Source organism: Ranitomeya variabilis, chromosome 6, assembly GCF_051348905.1.
Source record: "Ranitomeya variabilis isolate aRanVar5 chromosome 6, aRanVar5.hap1, whole genome shotgun sequence".
NCBI classification, from domain to species: Eukaryota; Metazoa; Chordata; class Amphibia; order Anura; family Dendrobatidae; genus Ranitomeya; species Ranitomeya variabilis.
In genome coordinates this window covers 276,301,692-276,324,752 of record NC_135237.1, presented here as the reverse complement: position 1 = coordinate 276,324,752, position 23,061 = coordinate 276,301,692, and the positions used below count along the sequence as shown (strand labels likewise).

The following is a 23,061-nucleotide window of genomic DNA, read 5'->3' as shown; positions in this document are numbered from 1 at the left end:
CGATTTGCGAAAATGTAGCGACTTTTATGACTGTTTACACCATAGTACTGGCATAATTGCTTCAATCAGGTCCTATGCTTCCTTGGCTGCCTACTACAGTCCTCACAGTTGCCTATTTCTTGGTGCTTCTTCACAAAATCCTGAACAGCACAACTTTAAAATTCTTGTCTGCTCGGAAACCTTTTCATGGGAATGACCTTAGTGTCTTGTTGCTGTGCTGAGTCTTGTATGTTCAGCATCATGTAACGGTCTTCCGCAACCTCTCCGTGTAGCTGAGTTTGGTTGTTTCTTACCCAGTTTTATCCCTCCTACACAGCTGTTTCCCTTTCAGTTAATGATCGTTTTCATCCTATCTATGTAACTGATGATCATTATCACCTATTTGGTATATTTAGTTACTCATACACCTGATTCAAAGCTAACAAAATCCCTGATGGTGAATGTGTACCTAGAAGAATTGATGCAGTTTTGAAGACAAATGGTCACACCAAATATTGATGCAATTTAGAGTTCCCTTTTGTTCATTCAGTTTGCATTTTGTTAATTGATAAAAACTAAATTATTAGCTCTTCTATTTTTAAAGCATTCTTATGACCTCTTGACAAGTTCAGTATTTGGTCATTTTCTCTTCGCCACGACAGCACCCACTGAGAGAGGGGATCCGCCCCTAGGAACAGGAAACCCTACGGAGAGATAAAAGGGGCGGTCCCCCTCGCTCCCACAGTTTGGTTTCCTGTTCCTACGGGAATCCACGGAGAAGAGGATGCCTAGCCTGGATGCCGCTTGCGCAGTTTACCTGTGAGGACGGCAAGGGCTCCAGGGCTGGATGCAGCGTCGGGGGTCCTCTTCTCAGTTCCCCCCTCTGCTGGCAGACGCCATGAGGCCACAACTGCAGGGGTTCCTGGCTCATGGGAATCCATCCGGGCAGTCTGCGGGACCTAGCGCCGAGGAGAGGTAAGCGCTGCGCTTTGGCGAGCGCTCAGGCGGCGTGGAGCTCCACAATTTACCCGGGAGTCCTGAATTGAAACTCCGGGCGGAGGAGGAGGTGGACGGCACCCGCGCTGATGCCGGTGACAGCGCGAGTGCACACAGTATGGCCGCGACCCGGAAGTGGTTAGCACTTCCGGGTTCAACCGGAAGAAGATGGCGGCCCCCATGTAAAAGGACGCCGGCACAAGCGCCCGGTGTCCACAATGGATTCGTCACAGACCCCTGCGATGCTCTCCATAGAAGACACCGCGGCTACCCCACGTACACGGGGCAGCAGCAGTCGCTCCAAACAGAGCGGATCCTCCAGGAAGAAATCCGGTTCTCCACCTAAATCTCCTCGTCAATCGGTACCGTAAAAGCTTCACTGGGGTAAGTGTGCTTCTACCCTCATAAGCTGACTGGTGTTCCCTTTCCCTTTATACACTTAGGGAAAGAAAACAGAGAAAACGAAGCACAAACAGTGTGCATTATGTCTCCAGCCTCTCCCGGATAGTTATAAAAAGAGATTGTGCAAATCATGTATTGCATCTACCTTGCGGGAGGAAGCCTCAGTTAAATCTGAGGACATCAGGCTCATGATAAGGCAAGAGTTACAAGCCTTGCGAGGTTCTGATAAAGAGCCACATACTAGAAGTAAAAAAGGATATGAATCCCCTATATCTGACCCATCTTCGGATAGGGAGAAAGCGGACTCTGACATCTCCTGCGAATATGTTTCCTCGGACGAGGAACAGGATACATGCTTTCCCACGGATAGTATTGACAACCTTGTCAGGTCCGTGTGTAATACGATGGGTATCGAAGATTCTAAAATTCCCAGAACACAGCAGGACATTATGTTCGCTGGCTTATCGGAAAAGAAAAGGCCTTCTTTTCCGGTGATAGCAGCAATAAAATCTTTAGTTAAAAAAGAATGGGAAAGCCAGGGCCAAAGGGGGTTACCTCCATCCTCAAAGAGACGGTATCCCTTCAATGATGAAGAGTTCTCGACATGGTCAAAAGCGCCAAAAGTGGACGCTGCGGTAGCATCTACATGTAAAAAATCTTTGCTACCTGTGGAGGATTCAGGCTCATTACAGGACCCGTTAGACCGTAAAGCCGACTCACTACTAAAAAGAGCCTGGGAGTCGTGTACGGGAGCCTTCAGACCATCTATCTCTGCTACATGCACCGCTAGGTCCATGTTGGTCTGGCTGAGTGACTTAGAGGAAGGCCTTAAAAGTGGTCTTTCCAGAGACAAACTGCTGTCTTCTATACCCTTAATTAGAGGGGCTACAGCTTTTTTGGCGGATTCATCGGCCGATTCTATACGTTTGGCAGCCAAATCAGCAGGTCTCACAAACGCGGCACGCAGAGCCCTATGGCTTAAGGGCTGGAAAGGCGATCCACAGACAAAGTCTAAGTTATGTGGCCTCCCATGTCAGGGTGAGTACCTGTTTGGTACCAAACTGGACGAGATTCTAACTAAAGCGGGGGAAAGAAAGAAGGGCTTCCCTAATAATAATTACCTTCCATTCTATAGGAAAGCGTTCCGGAAGCCCATATTTAATAAAAGAAAAGATTTTAAAAACCAAGATCGCTGGACCCCTAGAGACGCAAAACAAAGAGGTGCATTCTTTGGGAAGCGCCCTTTTAAATCTGAAGACAAGCCCCGTTAGAGCAGATCTACCTGTGGGAGGTAGATTATCCTCTTTTTCAGACCAATGGAGGAAAATAACTTCGAACAATTGGGCAAATAATCTCGTCACCTCTGGCTTAAAATTAAAATTTGCCCGAGTCCCTTCGGACTCATTTCTATTGACTTCCTTAAAGTCACAGTCTCAACAGGAGGCATTACAGCAAGAAGTAATGAATCTGCTATCCAAAGGAGTTTTGGTGGAGGTTCCATTTCTTCAGGAAGGGAAAGGGTTCTATTCCCCGCTGTTTCTAATCACAAAACCTGATGGATCATTCAGAACCATCATAAATCTTAAAAAACTGAACACCTTCCTAGAAAATCAAACTTTTAAAATGGAATCCATTCGATCCACCGTAAAACTCCTGTTTCCCTATTGCTTTATGGCGGTTCTGGACTTAAAAGATGCGTATTACCATCTACCAATCTTTAAAGAGCATCAACAATTTCTCCGCGTAGCGGTTATATTAAATGGATGTATACGGCACTTTCAGTACACAGCAATGCCCTTTGGACTATCAATTGCTCCAAGGGTATTTACTAAACTAATGTCAGAGGTTATGTCTTATCTAAGATTAAAAGACACACTCATAATCCCGTACTTAGACGACCTGCTAGTAGTGGGAAAATCCACCTCGCAATGTCAGCAAAGACTATGTCATATGATCTCATCCTTACAGAACTTAGGATGGATAATAAATTGGGAAAAATCTAGACTGATCCCGACAACCCGGCAGGTATTTTTGGGAATTATATTAGATTCTGTAAGTCAAAAGTGTTTCCTCCCAGAATCTAAACAGATAACAATTAGGGATAAAGTTCAGTCCATACTAGATAAACCTATAATTTCCCTCCGGGAAGGCATGTCCTTGCTTGGCTCCTTCACGTCATGTATCCCAGCGGTTCCGTGGGCCCAGTTCCACTCGAGGTGCTTACAGTATACAATTTTACATGAGGAGATAAAATTACAAGGGCGATTAGACGGTAAGATTTCCCTTTCTAATGATGTAGTCCAATCCCTAACCTGGTGGCTACAGCCAGATCATCTAGTTAGTGGGGTTCCCTGGGAGGTCAAACCCTCAAACATAATTTTTACGGATGCCAGCCCTCATGGTTGGGGGGCACACTTGGGGAACCAGGTTGTCCAGGGGCTGTGGTCGGTTACGGAATTAGACGACTCCTCCAATAAAAAAGAACTAAAAGCCATCTATCATGCCCTATGTGAATTCCTCCCACAGCTGCACGGAACACATACCAGGGTGCTCTCAGACAACATGACATCGGTGGCTTACGTCAACCATCAAGGCGGAACGAGATCAGGCACTCTCATGTCTATAGCCGAAAACATCTTGACTATAGCCGAAAATCATCTTCTGTCCTTATCAGCACTACATATCCGGGGGATAGACAACGCAAAAGCAGACTTTCTCAGTCGTCATACCCTCCATCAGGGGGAGTGGGTGTTAAATCGTCGGATATTCAGTATGATAACTATAAAATGGGGTATACCCGACATAGATCTCTTTGCCACAAGAGACAACAGGCAAGTAAAAACATTCGCCTCAATGTTCCGAGCAGACAACCCCGATGTTCTCGACGCCCTCCAGATTCCATGGACATTTCAGAAAGCATATGCCTTTCCCCCAATGATTCTTCTTCCAACAGTCATCAGGAAGATAAGAGAGGACAGAGCGAATGTGATATTGATCGCTCCATTCTGGCCAAAGAGACCATGGTTTTCCCTGCTCAGAGCCATGTCCATCTCGGATCCATGGATTCTCCCAGAGAATCAAGATCTGCTTTTCCAGGGACCCTTCAACCACCCTCATGTGAAGGGTCTACGGTTGACAGCCTGGGATTTGAGAGGCAGCTGTTAAAACTAAGGGGCTTCTCTGATAAAGTAATTGATACCCTATTGCTGAGTAGAAAAAGATCCACTACATCGATCTATGTAAAAGTATGGAAAAAATTTTTAAGCCTCTATCCCTCAGCCCTGTCAAATGAAATTCCAGTCCCTATTATTCTTGAATTTCTCCAAAAAGGACGTGATTTAGGCCTTTCAGTTAACACCTTGAAAGTGCAAGTTTCAGCGCTAGGGGCTTTGTATAGTCACAATGTTGCAGGAGATAGATGGATATCCAGATTCATCTCAGCCTGCCAGAGAGCAGAACCAGTCCATATTCCCAACTCACCCCCTTGGGATGTTAATCTGGTCCTTGAAGCCTTAACAAATCACCCGTTCGAGCCTCTGCATTCTGCTCACATTAAACATGTCTCCCTCAAAACAGCTCTTCTTGTTGCCTTAGTATCGGCAAGAAGGGTAAGTGACATACAGGCGCTATCAGTAGATCCTCCATTTATGTCAATATTGCCAGATAGGATTGTCCTAAAGACAGACCCTTCCTACTTACCTAAAATGAGTACCAAATTCCATAGGTCTCAGGAAATTCTTCTTCCTACCTTCTATAATAATCCTACAAATCAGGAAGAAGAAAAATACCATACTTTAGATGTGAGGAGGGCTGTAATAACCTATCTAGACAGAACTAGCGCCTGGAGGAAGAGCAGGGCTCTCTTTGTTTCCTTCCAGGGTCAGAGGAAAGGAGCTGGTGTTACGAAAGGCACATTATCCCGATGGATTCGGGAGGCGATATACCTGGCCTATTCGTCTAAAGGGGAAGATCCACCTGAGACTATAAAGGCACATTCCACCCGGGCGATAGCATCATCCTGGGCAGAGCGAGCAGAAGTTCCAATAGAACTCATATGTAAGGCCGCAACCTGGTCGTCTCCTACTACCTTCTATAGTCACTACAGATTAGATTTATCTGCCTCCACTGACCTGTGTTTCGGTAGATCGGTTCTTAACACGATAATCCCCCCCAAATAACTATCTCTGAAAGTCTCTCAGTGGGTGCTGTCGTGGCGAAGAGAAAACACCGGATTACGTACCGGTAATGCTCTTTTATAGAGCCACGACAGCACCCCTTCACTTCCCTCCCTTATATATATTAGTTTGCATATGAGCACAAATAAGGGTGATTGGTTCTTGTAAATATTAGTAGTATAAGATTAAATGATAATATAGAATTGCCTACTAATACTGGTGGGCGGTTCCTCGCAATCTCTGTAACCCAAACTGTGGGAGCGAGGGGGACCGCCCCTTTTATCTCTCCGTAGGGTTTCCTGTTCCTAGGGGCGGATCCCCTCTCTCAGTGGGTGCTGTCGTGGCTCTATAAAAGAGCATTACCGGTACGTAATCCGGTGTTTTTTTTTTACCTCCGTATTTGTGAGCCAAAACCTGGAGTGGGTGCTAAATACAGAAGTGGTGACGTGTTTCTATTAGACTTTTCCTCTGATTGTTCCTCTTTTGGCTTAAGGTACCTTCACACTCAGCAACTTTCCAAGGAGAACGACAGCGATCCGTGACGTTGCAGCGTCCTGGATAGCGATCTCGTTGTTTGACACGCAGCAGCGATCAGGATCCCGCTGTGATATCGCTGGTCGGAGCTAGAAGTCCAGAACTTTATTTCGTCTCTGATCACCCGCTGTCATCCCTGGATCGGCGTGTGTTCACTTGTAACCAGGGTAAACATCGGGTTACTAAGCGCAGGGCCGCGCTTAGTAACCCGATATTTACCCTGGTTACCATTGTAAAAGTTAAAAAAAAACACTACATACTCACATTCTGATGTCTGTCACGTCCCCCGGCATCCACAGGGTTAAAACTGCTTTCGGCAGGAGCGCTTGCTAATGCTGCACTGCTGCCGAGAGCTTCCTGCACTGACTGTGTCAGCGCCGGCCGTAAAGCAGAGCACAGCGGTGACGTCAGCGCTGTTACTGCCGGCGCGCCCCTGACACATTCAGTGCAGGGAAGCTCTCGGCAGCAGAGCAGCATTAGCAAGCGCTCCTGCCGAAAGCAGTTTTAACCCTGTGGACGCCGGCGGGGGACGTGACAGACATCAGACTGTGAGTATGTAGTGTTTTTTTTTTTTTGTTTGTTTTTTTTAACTTTTACAATGGTAACCAGGGTAAATATCGGGTTACTAAGCGCGTCCCTGCACTTAGTAACCCGATGTTTACCCTGGTTACCCGGGTGCTGCAGGGGGACTTCGGCATCGTTGAAGACAGTTTCAACGATGCCGAAGTCCTTCCCCTGATCGTTGGTCGCTGGAGAGAGCTGTCTGTGTGACAGCTCCCCAGCGACCACACAACGACTTACCAACGATCACGGCCAGGTCGTATCGCTGGTTGTGATCGTTGGTAAGTCGTTTAGTGTAACGGTACCTTATACTGACCAAGTACTGAAGGTGTGAACGTGGTCTTATTGTGCCACCTCTTTTCCACACCTGGTTACTTTCACCTCTGTAACTACCGTATTTTCTGGCGTATAAGACGACTTTTTAACCCCTAAAAATTGTCCCAAAAGTCGGGGGTCGTCTTATACGGCGTGTGCAGGGAGCGATCCTGGATGTTCCCAGGGTCTGAAGGAGAGGAGACTCTCCTTCAGGCCCTGGGATCCATATTCATGTAAAAAATAAAGAATAAAAATAAAAAATATGGATATACTCACCCTCGGACGGCCCCTGGCTGTCACCGCTGCAAGCGTCTGCCTCCGTTCCTAAGAATGCAGTGAGTGTAGGACCTGCGATGACGTCGCGGTCTTGTGATTGGTCGCGTGACCGCTCATGTGACCGCGACGTCATTGAAGTTCCTTCACTCTCTGCATTCTTAGGAACGGAGGCAGACGCTTGCAGCGGTGACAGCCAGGGTTCGTCGGAGGGGTGAGTATATCCATATTTTTTATTTTTATTCTTTATTTTTTACATGAATATGGATCCCAGGGCCTGAAGGAGAGTCTCCTCTCCTCCAGACCCTGGGAACCACACGCCGTATAAGATGACTGGGCGTATAAGATGACCTCCGTCTTATACGGCGGGCATATCCCAAATTCCATATTTTATATGGAAAAGTTGGGGGTCGTCTTATACGCCCAGTCGTCTTATACACCAGAAAATACGGTACATTAATTTTTCTGGGAATACTTTTCTCAACATTTTGAAGTGTCTGTGGAAATGACTCGCCTCTTCCTCTTTCTGACCACAACCTACTCGCATTCTCTTCCCTCTTCACTCCTTGTCTACAAACCCCCAACCCACAAACTTGAACACCCTTGCAGAAATGTCCTCCCATCTCTCTTCCTGCTCCCTATTCGACCGCTTAAATTCTGGCTTCCGGTCACACCACTCCACTGAAACTGCCCTAACTAAGGTCACCAATGACCTATTAACCGCCAAGAGCAAGCGACACTACTCTGTCCTCCTCCTCCTGGACCTGTCCTCTACCCTTGACACAATGGACCATTCCCTATTATTACAGACCCTCTCATCTCTTGGCATCGCAGACTTGGCCCTATCCTGGATCTCGTCATACCTAACAGACCGGACACTCAGTGTCTCCCACTCATATACCACCTCCTCACCTCGCCCCCCTATCTGTCGGAGTCCCTTAAGGTTCAGTCCTAGGGCCACTGCTCTTCTCCATTTACACCTTTGGCCTGGGACAGCTCATACACTCTCACGCCTTTCAGTATCACCTCTATGCTGATGACACACAGATCTACATCTCTGGACCAGATATCACCAGTCTACTAACCAGAATCCTTCAATGTCTGTCCGCTATTTCATCCTTCTTCTCCGCTAGATTTCTAAAACTTAATATGGACAAAACAGAATTCATCATCTTTCTCCCATCTCACGCGACCCCCCCCCCCCTCCCCCAACGAACCTATCCATTACAGCAAACTGCTGCCCACTCGACCCAGTCCCACAAGCTCGCTGCCTCGTAATCCTTGACACTCCTTCAAACCACATATCCAAACCCTTTCCACTTCCTGCCTCCTTCAAATCTAAAATATTTCACGGATCCGTACATTCCTAAACCAAGAATCTGCAAAAACCCTAGTTCATGCCTTCATCTCCCGCCTTGACTACTGCAACCTCCTGCTCTGTGGCCTCCCCTCGAACACTCTCTCGCACCCCTCCAATCTATTCTAAACTCTGCTGCCCAACTAATCCACCTGTCCCCCTGCTATTCCCCTACCTCTCCCCTCTGTCAATCCCTTCACTGGCTCCCCATTGCCCAGAGACTCCAGTACAAAACCCTAACCATGACATACAAAGCCATCCACAACCTGTCTCCTCCATACATCTGTGACCTTGTCTCCCGGTACTTACCTGCACGCAACTTCCGATCCTCACAAGATCTCCTCCTCTACTCCCCTCTTATCTCCTCTTCCCCCAATCGTATACAAGATTTCTCTCGCGTATCACCTCTACTCTGGAACCCTCTACCACAACACATCAGACTCTCGCCTACCATCGAAACCTTCAAAAAGAGCCTGAAGACCTACCTCTTCCGACAAGCCTACAACCTGCAGTAACCACCGATCAACCAAACCGCTGCACGACCAGCTCTACCCTCACCTACTGTATCCTCACCCATCCCTTGTAGATTGTGAGCCCTCGCGGGCAGGGTCCTCTCCTCCTGTACCAGTCGTGACTTCTATTGTTTGAGATTATTGTACTTGTTTTTATTATGTATACCCCTCCTCACATGTAAAGCGCCATGGAAAAAATGGCTCTATAATAATAAAAAAAAAAAGACTATTCAGCCTAAGTCCTTTTGACACAGAATAGGGCCTTCCAAAAAAGTTGGAAATGTAGATTTGGCGCTATGGCTTTGGGAACAGCATGTTGGAACAAGTGTTAAGACTACTGCAGCCATTTTTTATTTATTTATTTATTTTTTTAAATCTCAAACCTTAAATACTGCCAAATCTCATCTCCACATCAATATAGATGGTGGCCATAATGGTCACCATCTGACACTTTCGTATTACACAGACTGACAGAACTGCTTTGAGATTTTAGTTGCTACTAAGGTTTATGAATGTATAACACTACTTTTTTTTTTTTTTTTTCCAGCTTGGCTTGGCGGCTTTATAGCTATCACTATTATTAGTGTGCTGTCTTTACTGGGGATCATCTTGATTCCTCTTATGAACAAGGTTTTCTTCAAGTTTCTGTTAAGTTTCCTGGTGGCACTGGCAGTTGGCACATTGAGCGGAGACGCGTTCTTGCACCTCCTTCCACATGTAAGTGATTCTTTAAGTCATATGTGAAGCCTCTGATTTTATATGGTGACACAGGGTTTTTTCCCTCCCTATATTTTTCCTCCCCTTAGATGGATTTTCCGTGTTATATGATTATCCTGTGTCAAATTCAATTTATGTGGTCAAAATCGGGATTATTTCCACTGACTAGTTACACTATGTAGCATTTCCATTTCTACTCTAAAATGATGTTAAAAAGTTGTCAAGTATGGTGTTAAATAATCAGTTGTTTCTGGAGTACTTGGGCTATGTTCATACGCAGTGTTTTTACAGCAGTTTGCTTTGCTGCGCGTTACAGTACCTGCAAAAACTGACATTTAAAAAAATCCTATTCACACTATATTTTTTTCTTTCTTGCAGAATTTGAGAATTGTAGTGATCTTTAAATCTTCAGCATGTCAATTATTTAACCCCTTTACCCCCCCCAAAGGTGGTTTGAACGTTAATGACCAGGCCAATTTTTACAATTCTGACCACTGTCATTTTATGAGGATATAACACTCTAACGCTTCAACGGATCCCACTGATTCTGAGACTGTTTTTTTTTTTTTCGTGACATATTGTACTTCATGATAGTGGTAACATTTCTTTGATATTACTTGTGTTTATTTGTGAAAAGAAATTTGTCAAATTTTGAAAATTTCGCAATTTTCCAACTTTGAATTTTCATGCCCTTAAATCACAGAGATATGTCATACTTAATAGGTAACATTTCCTACATGTCTACTTTACATCAGCACAATTTTGTAACCAAATTATTATTTCTTAGGAAGTTATAAAGGTTTAAAGTTCACCAGCAATTTTTCTTTTTTCCAGCAAAATTTACAAAACCATTTTTTTTTTCTTTTAGGGACCACATCACTTTTGAAGTCACTTTGAGGGGTCTATATGATAGAAGACACCCAAAAGTGACACCATTTTAAAAACTGCACCCCTCAGGATGCTCAAAACCACATTCAAGAAGTTTATTAACCCTTTAGGTGCTTCCCAGGAATTTTTGGAATGTGCAAAAAAAATTAACCATTTTTTGCTTTAATCACAAAAAATTTACTTCAGATACAATTTTTTTTATTTTGATAAGTAACAGGTAAAAATGGACCCAAAAATTTGTTGTAATTTCTCTGGAGCATGCTGATACCCCAAATGAGGGAGAAAACCACTGTTTGGGCACACGGCAGAGCTCATAAGAGAAGGAGCGCTATTTGACTTTTTGAATGCAAAATTTGCTGGAACAATTGGCAGATGCCATGTCGCATTTGGAGAGCACTGATGTGCCTAAACAGTGGAAACCCCCCACAAGTGACAGTTTTGGAAACTAGACCCCTCAAGGAATGTATTTAGATACGTGGTGAGCACCTTGAAAACCCTGGTGCTTCACAGAAGTTTGTAACGTTGAGCCGTGAAAATAAATAAAATCACACTTTCCTGACAGACATGTTATTTTGGCCCTAAATTTTGCATTTTCATAAGGGTAGCAGGAAAAATTTTACCATAAACTTTGTTGTGCAATTTCTCTTAAGTGCGCCAATACCCAATATGTGGGGGAATACTACTTTTGAGGCACAGTATAAAGCTCTGACAGTAAGAGGCACCATATCAGAGTTCGTTTTTTGCTGGAATGGTTTGTGGTTTGAAGGTTCCATGTCGCTGTGCCAGAACAGAAATCCCCTATATATTTATATCATTTTGCAAACTACACTCCCCAGTGAATTCATCTAGGGGTGCAGTGATCATATTGACACCACATGTGCCTCACAGAATTTTACACCACTGAGCGGTGAAAGAATATATTACATTTTTACCACTAAAATGTTGTTTTAGCCACAAGTTTTTAATTTTTCTAGGGCTAATAGAAATTTTTTTTTTTTTTACAACAAACTGAGGTCCATTTTTTCCCTGAGTGCGCCAATACCCTACATGTAATCGGGAAATACTTTTCAGGCAAAGTGCAAAGCTCAGAAGGGAAGGAGCGCGACATTTTACTGTTATGGTTTGCAGGTGCCATGACCACTTACTTTGTGGTTTCCATCTAAATCTGAGTGACGTGATTCAGATGAAACCCCTGAGGGATCCATTCACTATAATGAGGCAGGAGAGCTACTCTGGACTCCATCTGGCCTCTGTAAAACGGTGTCCTTTTTAGAAGGAAACAAAACTGTGGCTGACGACACTTTTATGCATTCCTAAAAAGACAGACACCGCCGCATCACAGGTCAGACGGCGTCCACAGTGCCTCCATCTGCCTCATTATAGGGAAACGTCCGCCAGAGGTTCTGTCTGAATCATGTATTTCAGAGATTTACATGGAAATCCTGGTGCAAGCGCTCAGTGCAGAGCGCAGGATAAATGTGCCCCCAGCCTTACTGCGATCTTTGGGAAGCAGAATGGAAAAAATCAAAAGTGGGTGAAGAATTAATTATATTTATTTTTGATGCTGTTCCTTGTGCGGTATAGTCATATTGCACGACTCATTAAAGGGTTGATTGTGACTTGTAGGATCGCTACTTCCAACAGGTGGCGTTTATAGAGTTAAGTCTTGTTTTTTTTCAGAAGAGGCAATTTGCATATTTAATTTCCCAGAGGAGCATTGCACGGCGAATAAGCCTCCTTACCTTGACAAGCCAGCTGGTATGTCACTCTCCATAAGGAAAAACGTTACCCCTTAGACTACAATTATTCAGAATTTTTTTAACTTTTTTTTTTAAATCCTTTTTTTTTTTTTTTTTAATTTGTCCCACTATGAGACTATCATTTTTTGCAGGCTGATCGCTTGTACAGCATGGGGATACAGCAGCATCCCCACACTGTATAAACTGTCAGCTCTGCACTGACAGAGAAAGTTGCTGATGATGCACTGCGCTTGATCAGCAAGTTTGCTAGGTCTGGTTACCTGGATGTCATCATGGCTGACATCGGGTCACCATGGCAACACTCGGGACCCGTCATCACGCCGCGGGGGTCTCTGATCCAAAGGCATAGAGGCTGTCAGCCCTCTGCCAGCTCCCGGTATGCTGCAATCGCGTTCGATTGCAGGATTTCGGGGTTTATAGTGTCTGGTGTCATCTGTCAGAATCGGCTGATACCTGGCGGCGATCGCCCGCGCACCACCTGTGTGCGCGGGCCATCGAAATGACATAATAATCTGATAATCTGTCCTTGGTCAAATGGGCCCAGGGCACATGGGTGGATTATTGCATCAAATGTTACAAAGGTGTTAAGATTTTTTATTTTTTTTATTTTTATCCATAGAAAACACTGAGCTTGCAAAAAAACCAGTAACACGTTTTATTGCGTTTTTGGTGAATAAAACTAACTTTAATAAGCATGTGTAGTAGACAAATCACATTTAATCCGTACTATAAAAACAAAACAAAAAAAAAACACACACAACCTATTGCATAAAAACTTTGCGACTGTTTTTGTTTATACAACAGTTTTGGTCACCTCTGCCTAAATTAGGGGTCTTAAACTCAGCCAGGTAAATGGACCCCACATAGAAAAAAAACTAGATCTGAAGGGCTGTGATCTTTGCTGGAGAAGAATACGTTTTCAATAATACCATTATTTTTCTATAGGACTGACTTTTTTAATTATTTTTTTAATGGTGTTTATCATATCGGTCATGGTGCAGGTCTGCTCTTTTACTTCAATTTTTAGTGGCCAAATATTATTACAATATTTTTTCATTCTTTTATTTTATTTTATTTTTTTTTTTTTTGCCCCCAGTCTTCCCCATACAGTAATGTAGTTTTAGAATTGGCCTCGCAGTCATTTTGGCTCCAATCCTGTTATGACCCCCGTCCTCTAGTAAGGCCCCCCACCCTTGTTCTGGTCCTCTTATTGTAATAATGTACCCCATTTTTCTGCTCTTTACTTACACACAAAAAAAGAAATACTTCTCACCTGACCTCGATTTAATGATGGTTTAAGCCTCATTCAGTCGTCTGTGATTTTTAACACACAAAAAAAATTAAAAAAAATAGTCCGTGTCTCATCAGTGTTCTTTGGATTTGAGTTTTTGAATATTCGGTCAATGTATACGTTTTTACTAGTGATGAGCGAGTATACTCGGTACTCGAGATTTCCCGAGCTCGGGTGTCCTCCGAGTATTTGTACTCGGAGATTTAGTTTTCAGCACCAGCTGCTGAATGATTTACAGCTGTTAGCCAGCATAAGTACATGTGGGGGTTGCCTGGTTGCTAGGGAATCCACACATGTAATCAAGCTGGCTAATAGCTGTAAATCATTCAGCTGCGGCACAGAAAACTAAATCTGAGCACTTACAAATACTCAGGACACCCAAGCGTGCTCGGGAAACCTCGAGTACCAAGTATACTCGCTCATCACTAGTTTTTATGATTAGTTTTATCAGTGATTTTCACATATGTAAAATGAATAAATTCCAATGTTTCTCCTATCCATTGCAGTGTTAATCTAGGACAGTACACAATCATCCGTGTGCCACTTGTGATATTTTCATGGACCCATAGACTTGTGTGGGTGATTGTCATCCATGACATTGATAAAAAAGGACCTGTCTCCATGATGATTTTTTTTGCTTTATATTTGTGGACAAAATGAAATAAAATCCTGAACATGGAAAATGTACGTTTTTGGATTCCTGATTTTTGTTTGTGTGGCATCTGTATGGCTACACTTCTACATTCTCCATTGGGCCAGGACTTCTTCTCAGTAACTCTGGGAAAGCTCCAGTAATGGCTCCAAGACATAAGCGATGCTGTAAAGCTGTGATGGTCCAAGAAAGCTGCTAGCACAGATATTATATGTGGAATATTAACTTTCTTTTTTTTATTCCTTCCCCCAGTCCCAGTCAGGACATTACCATACTAATGGTGGATTAGTGAATAAAACTCATGAAGATGAAGCCCAAGCCAATTCTCACTTGGATGCAAAGCTGAAGGGTCTCACTGCCCTGGGAGGTCTCTATTTTATGTTCCTTGTGGAGCATTTGATCACATTGATCAAACAATATAAAGACAAGAAACAGAAGGTACAAATCTCTGCCGCAGCAATGGTCGCTGGACTTTATAAATGCAGTTTTGAGTTGGTGTGAATTCACACAAAACAATTGTATTTTTCTGATTAGAAAACCCTTTTTAGCCCAGAAAATGGAGGCTAAAATTCTAGTGCCTTTATAGTGTAAAGTTATCTTAAAAAAAAAAAAAAATTGATTTCCTCTTATGAAAGTCTTGCTGGGGTTAGCTGCCATGCTTCTGCATTTCCCTGGGTGTGCGGTGACTGGGGGAGGGGAGCCAGCAAGGATGGCTCAGTGCTTTGCAGTGACTAGGAGGTATCTGTGACTGTTCTGCTCTCTGCCCTCCATTACTGCAAGTAGTGTGATTGCCGGGGAAGGAATGTGGATGAGGGTCATCTAGCAGGGGCTGAGAAGGTCTGCATGCTGCTCTCAGCTTCAGAATCTGGGGGGCAAGTTCAATCTTTCCCCTGTCTGCTTCAGGACAGTGAGTTTTCAGGGCAGGGATGTCAAACTCAAATACACAGAGGGCCAAAATAGTCACGGGCCAACCTTAGTATTTAGTAAAAGAAAAGTCTACAATTGAGGAAGGTTTTTTCCTCATCAACTAGAACAATGAACCTTTTTTCATATGGAAACAAACTTGAAGGTGTTGTACCACAAAGTACATTTTAATTAATAGATCTTAACATATTATTCCAATATTGTATTCTATGTAAGGTCAGTAAAAAGCATATGGCCCACTGGCCTAGTTTATATATGTAATAATACAGGATAAAAAACCTAATACAGATAAAGAATGATGCAAACACAACTGCCCCAAACACAGTATAATACCTCCACAGTACCCTCCACACATATGGTATGACCCTACTGTACCCCCCCTTCCTCAATCCTCCCAACAAAGACTTGTGATCCCAGGACAGAATGATTCTCCAGCTGTAATCCCCACATGGTGCTCCATTCAGTATGTTGACCCCACATGGTGCTCCATTCAGTATGTTGACCCCACATGGTGCTCCATTCAGTATGTTGACCCCACATGGTGCTCCATTCGGTATGTTGATCCCACATGGTGCTCCATTCGGTATGTTGATCCCACATGGTGCTCCATTCAGTATATGTTGATCCCACATGGTGCTCTATAGAGTATAATAGGTCCGACATTAAAAAAAAGAAATACCACTGCCCGTTCTCGCTCTGCCCTGGTCTCTTCACGATGTCTTCAAAACCTCTACACATCTTGGTACAGCAGATGCGTTGTAATGACATCATCACGCCCGCTGTGCTGAGACCACAGACGCAGAGGGGGAAAGATGGGAGAGCTCCGTCCTCCATCATTGTTTTCAACTGTATCCGTATCAAACCGGCATCGTGGGCTTAATATATTCAGGGGACCCGCCTGCTGGGCCAAATATACTTGCTCTCCAAGCCAGCGTTTGACGTGTTTTAAGGGCTAGATATGTATCAGAGGGCTGTACTAAAACAAAGACGGTCACGTCTGTGAATTGCGGATGTGCCAGGTCAGTGTGCCTGTCCACTGTGGTTCGGTTTATGAGAAAGACTAATGTAATTAGGCAACTCCTAAGCAGACTAGTGCATGCTGTGACTTCACTCCTCCATGCAGATTGTTGGTTCATGTGGAAATTTAGCCTTGTGAACTAGCACACTGGCCATAATGGGTTTGTGTGCCCTCCTTGTGTGGTCTGTGGCACACACGCAAATGTAATACCTGTCAGAACTAGCCATACACAGCGTGAGAGACTTTACTCTGTGGAGCAAAATAACTACGCATACTCTGCATTTTAGTTCCCGCTCCATCAACTGTTCTCAATGTGGAATACAGAGAACCCCACAAGTGTATAATACTCATAGCCCTGCTTGTGTCAGCCAGTGACTGATCTTTCAAGAAGATGATCCCATATTTCTTCAACTAAAACTTAGTTGCATCTTATGGTCCGGTGCGACTTCTAGTCTGGAAATATAGCACTTTGTAGAAATTTGTGTGTTTGTCTCATTCATTTGATTCGGACTTGCAGAGATTGACGCACTTGATGTGGAAACAACCTCGTTCATGTGTATAGAACTTATAATTGCAGATATTTTTGCAGCCAATCTGCCGTGTGTGAATTCTACCAAAGTGTGTTTGGTATCTTGGACAAATTATGTATGATTTATTTTTATATCTCCTTCAATCTGTATAATAACTTGGGTAAAACTTGCAAAAGGTAGCCTGGGGCCGTGGCTAGTTTGTAGACTAGGGTATGTTCTGTCCTCGGTGAGGGTATGTAGGGTTAGAGAATGTCACATGGAATGAGATTTACAAGAGGTTGAAGTCATTGGCAAAATGGAGGTTACATCTAGAGGGAGAACTTGTGAGGGGCTGACCGAGAGAGGTGGGCATATGAAGCATATGGGACAAGGAAGGGTTGTGTAGCAGTTAGGCTGCTATCTAGAGGTACAAGTAATTTGCCGCATTGTTTTTTGGTAAAATACTTGCAATCTGTAAACTCAAACTTCCATTTTTGAAAGGGGAGAGAAGACATGGGAAGTGCTCCTAAATTTAGGGCCACGATCAACTATCATCCACAATCTCACTTGCCAAGTGCTACCCAAGGCTACATCCACTAGTATAGAGAGGGTTAGTGGAGGGTTAACAGGTATTTCAGGGGTGGATAGGTGACAAGCTGTCCAGGTTTAATTTTAAGAAGTAGATATACATTAGATGTGGTTTATGTTTTAAGGTGGGGGGGGGGGCAGGCAGTCACTGTGTCTTAAATATCTTTGTCTAATATTTACGTTTGATTTGTGATCTGAAACATTTAAGCATGACAAACATGGAAAAGAATAGGAAATCAGAAAGGGGCAAACACCGTTGTCACACAACTGTGTATAGATTAAGGTAAGACTTAATCCAAGGAGCCAATATCACTAACGTGCTCATTTATATAGATCTACGCTGACGAAGGCTGGTCACTGAGATTATCTAGTGGTCTCTGAATACAGCACTGCTAGTATAAATCATGGCGGACCGTGGCGGGAAGACAGAGAAATCATTAATTTGCTTTCTTTATCTTGTCATAATTTACCTTAAATTTATTTCTTGTCCTTCAAGAATCAGAAAAAAAATGAAAATGAGGAGGAAATAGAAATTAAGAAGCAGCTGTCAAACCATTCACATGTCGAAGAAAAAGAGGCATCGGAATCGGGTTCCCGTAAGTGTAGCTGGTCTTAGTTACTGTACGTGTAGCCTGCACATGAGCTACCATGGAGAAACTGCAAACACACACAGTAATTTCAAAGGGCTTCTGCTTTAACCCCTGAATGACCGCCAATACGTCTTGTCTTTTTACTGAGATAAGAGACTAGCATCCCCATACAGGTGACAATCCAGCAGCTGTCGGCTGCCCGATCAGTGTTGGCACCTTCCATATGTTTAACCCCTTAGATGCTGCTGTCAATAATGACTTCATCATATAAATGGTTAACAGTGTGGCTTCTCCCTCTTTATCCCCATCGGCACCCTGAAGACATGATTGTGTGGTCCTGATGCTTGCCATGGCAATTCACGGCCTAATAGCGGCCTTAGAGGCTGACAAATATAGCGGCCTGTTCAGAAGTTAACAACATCTATGTGGTAAAAATACACTTGTTCATTCCGATCATGTCACTTTGCATTCATTCCTGAAAAGCACTTCAAAGGTTAATAAACTACCTTGGCAGCCATTTTCAGTATGTCAGGGGGTGCTGTTTTTAAAATATCACTTTTGCGGGTTTCCTAAATATAGGACCCCTAAAGTTACTTCAAACCAGGATAGGTCCCTAAAAAAGATAATTTTGTAAATTTCACTGGAAAAAGGAAAAATGACTGCTACATTTCTTTTTAAACCTAAATGCTAACAAAATATAACATTTTACAAATGGTGCTGATGTAAAGCGGACATGAGGGAAATGTTATTTATTAATGTTTTACTATGGTATGACCATCAGGATTAACGGGATAATCAAAGTTTGAAAATTGCTAATTTTTTTCATTTTTGTCAAATTTCTGATTTTTTTTTTTTATAAACTCAAAACATGTCAACCTAAATTTACCATTAACATAAATTATAACGTGCCACAAAAAACACTCTCCAAATCGATGGTTTCCGTTGAAGTGTTCCAGAGTTATTACCACATAAAGTGACAGTGGTCAGATTTTAAAAATTTGGCCTGGTCATTAAGGGGTTAATAAGCTTGCTGCAAATCAATGTAGAAAATGAGGATTGGTATACAGGACCGTTTAATCTAAAGGGGCCACTTGTTTGTGGACAGAGAAACTGCCCCAGAGAAAGATCAGTAAAGCTTCATGGCTGATTTTCATGTGATTTAGGTGTTTGCTATTGACATTAGCAAAAAGCGGAACCTTAGCTGAGTGTCCTGATTTGACCATGATCTGTATCAGCATGTGCACTGTACTGTACGTTTGCTTTTTTTTGTTATTGAAATTCCTGGAATAAGCAGTTTTCTAGTTTCCTTTAAATGGACTTTCTCACAAAACACATACTCTGTTGTTTTTCATACTCTAATCAACATTGAAATTGCAACACCAAGAAGGCAAAGTCATGGAGGTATGAAAATGATATGCTGTTCTCATTATTCAGTATAAAGTACGAGTACCACATGCAGAAATACATGTATGCTGAATTCATTTGGGCTCACATTTCATAAAAATCCTCCGCTGGCAGCTCCCTTTGCAATTGCCAACCAATGACGTCCCATACATTCTCTATGGAAGTCCAGTCTGGACATTGCAGGCCATGGGAGCACATTTAGACCACACACACTGCTCACAGTAGCACAAGCAACATGTGGCCTTGAGTTGTGTTAAATAACTCCTTGGACAATTTCACGTTCCCTCGTGAAGTTCTCTTTAATGGTGTTACCACATGGTCTCTAGACCAATCTCTAAGTCCCAGACAAAAGCGGGACTCATCGCGGAAGATGATAGACCTCCATTCCAATCTTCATTGTCCTTTTGCTCTGCATCATGATATCCTTGAAATGCGGTGGTGTGAGGTCAATGGAACCACCTGTATCTGGACATCTGGTACGTAGACACCTCATGATGGTTTGTTTTGACATGTTAAGCTTGGTGTGTTACCTCTAATTTCCCTTGTAGTAAAAAAATAGATCACAACACACCATTTTTTCTTTTTTTTTTTTAAATTTGAAAACTCAACATGAGTAACTCCTTGATGAGGCCTTCACAAGGAACGTCATACCAGTCCTATTCTTGCTGTTGTGTGACGGCATAGTGTACACTAGACAGACCCCTCTCGTCATCTTTCCAGGTACCCCAACAGCTCAGTGTTAGATTGATTTGGCGGTGGAACAAGTGGTACGGCCACTTCTCAAGTAGTCCCAGGAGCTGTTTTTCATTACAACAATGGCTTAAAGTAGCCTGTGTGGCCTAAATATGCTACCATAGTCTGCAGTGTCTTCAGTCTTGTATTCCATCAAGCAGGTATGCAGCATCATTGGTCAGCAATTAGAGAGAGCTGCCAGGAGTGGATTTTGATGATTTGCCTGCCCAAGTGCGTTAAGGTTAGTCTCTTTCCTCAGACAACCACAAATAACCTCATTGATAGCATTCCAAGGCATGTAAGTGTGCGTATTTGTGTTTGGATCTTATTCTATGCTGAATACACGATTTGAAAATTTAGTTTCCATTTTTTAAAATAATTTGCATATCATTAATATATCTGTCCTGTGATTTCCATAATTTTTCAACTTCCTTGGTTTTGCAATTAGTGTTGAGTGTATAAAAGGGTGTTGACTCAAAGGTATTAGTTCACGAACATATATCTGTATATTTGTGTAGGTGTGCATACATAATGCATTTTCCTATAGTGTCCATGTGTTACACTGTGAAAGAAAACTAGGTATTTCTTTGATATATTTTTTTTCTTCTTTGTATTATTCCACAGGGTGATGAATGCCTAATTGCTGGTGACTGCAGCCCTAGAACTTTACCAATCACAAGAATGGGGGTCCGATCCCTGTTTCACCTCACTGTGGTCTGTATTGAATGCATTTGACCACTGCTGCTCGCTTTGATTTAGTGTCCCACCTGATCATCAGATACCTGAGCTTTGGGCAGCCCCTTTCCATTCTGACTGCAGTGAGGAGGAACAAAGGGTATTGGCCCCTACTGTCAGGATTGGTGGGGGCCAGCAATCAGACATGCATCACTTGTCCTGTAATATATTCTGGGAGAACCTTTTTAAGAACCTGTTCATACAACATACTATTCTAGTTTGATTAAAAAGGTGTGGTTTGATTAGGTAACATGTGAAATATGTATCTAGGTTTCATGTCACTATGAAAAAAATTGATTTTAGTCTAGGACAAGTGTATCCTGGATTTAGAGGTATTCCCCATGTCAGTAAGTGATAGCATATCGTAGTCATATGCCAGCACGCAATGATTGGGTGGGTTTCAAGCTGAGACCCCTAACCATTCTGATGTATCCTCATCACTGTTTATGCCAGGTGGGTTGCACCATTTGCTGGTCCTATGCTTTGCAATCGAGCCACGCTGACATTGGTGGCAGGGAAAGTTTGGAAGGACTAATCAGCGGCCTTTTCTAATCTGGATCCATGTAGGTTCTAGAGTTCGGACCTCTACTGATCATTAAGTGATGGCATCCTTATTATATGGGGATATTACTTACTGACGTGGGGATGCTGATTTAGTTTAAAATGGAAATACTTTTTTAATTACATATATCTAACTAATGTTTGTTTTTTTCCTTTCGACCATAAACCTAGATCATGAAACCTATGCAGAGGGTGAAGCCCAAGATGGGAATCACTTCCAGTCCGGACACCCTGATGCACATGAAGAAGAGGAGGAAGAAGTAATGATTGCTCATTCCCATGATGAAACTAGTTACCAAGAATATGTGTCCAGGGGATGTGAAAACAAATGTCATTCCCACTTTCATGACACACTAGGCCAGTCTGACGACTTGATTCATCACCACCATGACTACCACCATATCTTACATCACCACCACCATCAAAACCACCACCCACACAGCCATTCACAGCGGTACTCTCGCGAGGAGCTGAAGGATGCTGGAATTGCCACTTTGGCTTGGATGGTGATCATGGGAGATGGACTGCACAACTTCAGTGATGGCCTAGCAATTGGTAAGTTCAGCAGAAAATCTTTAGTGTTTTTTTTTTTTTTCTCCTCAGGTTATTTTGGGGGCTAAGGTGCCTTACTTTGAAAAACTGCCTAATTTTCCTCTATATGATACACTGCTCAAAAAAAATAAAGGGAACACTTACACAATGTATCTAGTCCATCACACTTCTGTGAAATCAACCTGCCCAGTTATGAAGTAACACAGATTGTGAATCCATTTCTCCGGATGTTGTGCAAATGGCACAGAGGACAGGTAGAAATGATAGGCAATTAGCAAGACGAACCCTTAAAAGGAGTGGTTCTGCAGGTGGTGACCACAGACCATGTCTATGTTCTCATCCTTTTTGGCTGTTTTGGTCATGTTTGCATTTTGTCATTGCTCTCACCCCTAGAGATACTGTATAGTAGCATGAGGCAATGTCTACAACCCACAGAAGCTGCTCAAGTAGAGCAGCTCATCCAGGATGGCACATCAATGCGAGCTGTGGCAAGAAAGTTAGCAGCGTCTGCCAGCACAGTGTCCAGAGCATGGAGTAGATACCAGGAGACATGGAGGAGGCCGTAGGAGAACAACAACCAAGCACCAGTACTGCTACCTCCTCTGGGCAAGGAGGAGCAGTGCCAGAGCCCTGCAGAATGATCTCCAATAGGCCACTGACTTCCATGTCTCTACTCAAACTATCAGAAACAGACTCTATGAAGGTGATATGAGGGCCCGGCATCCACAAGTGGGTGTTGTGCTTACAGTCCAACACTGTGCAGGGTGATTGACATTTGCCAGAGAACACCCAGATTAGCAGATTGTACACTGGCACCCTGTGCACTTCATGGAGGAGAGTAGGTTCACACTGAGAACATGTGACAGATGTAATAACTGGCAATTTTAACATTTTTTATTTTCCTAATCCTTGGTTACAATTAAGCTGAGATTAACTGAATAGTTCAATTTCTTCAGCAACCAAGCTGTGAAAATACGCCTTTTTGGAAGTAAAAGGGATTTTAATTTGTTTTTGCTTCTGACCAATATTAGTGGTG

General features: G+C 43.1%; 1 protein-coding gene across 1 annotated transcript in view; it reads left to right on the top strand.

Moving 5' to 3' along the window:
• SLC39A6 (solute carrier family 39 member 6) overlaps positions 1–23,061 on the top strand; it is a 41,250-nt gene that overhangs the window by 5,595 nt on the left and 12,594 nt on the right. Inside the window, exons 3-6 of the mRNA XM_077269685.1 lie at positions 9,652–9,821; positions 14,665–14,850; positions 17,948–18,047; positions 21,645–22,028. Coding sequence (XP_077125800.1) covers positions 9,652–9,821; positions 14,665–14,850; positions 17,948–18,047; positions 21,645–22,028 — 840 coding nt within the window. The remainder of the gene's footprint in view (positions 1–9,651; positions 9,822–14,664; positions 14,851–17,947; positions 18,048–21,644; positions 22,029–23,061) is intronic.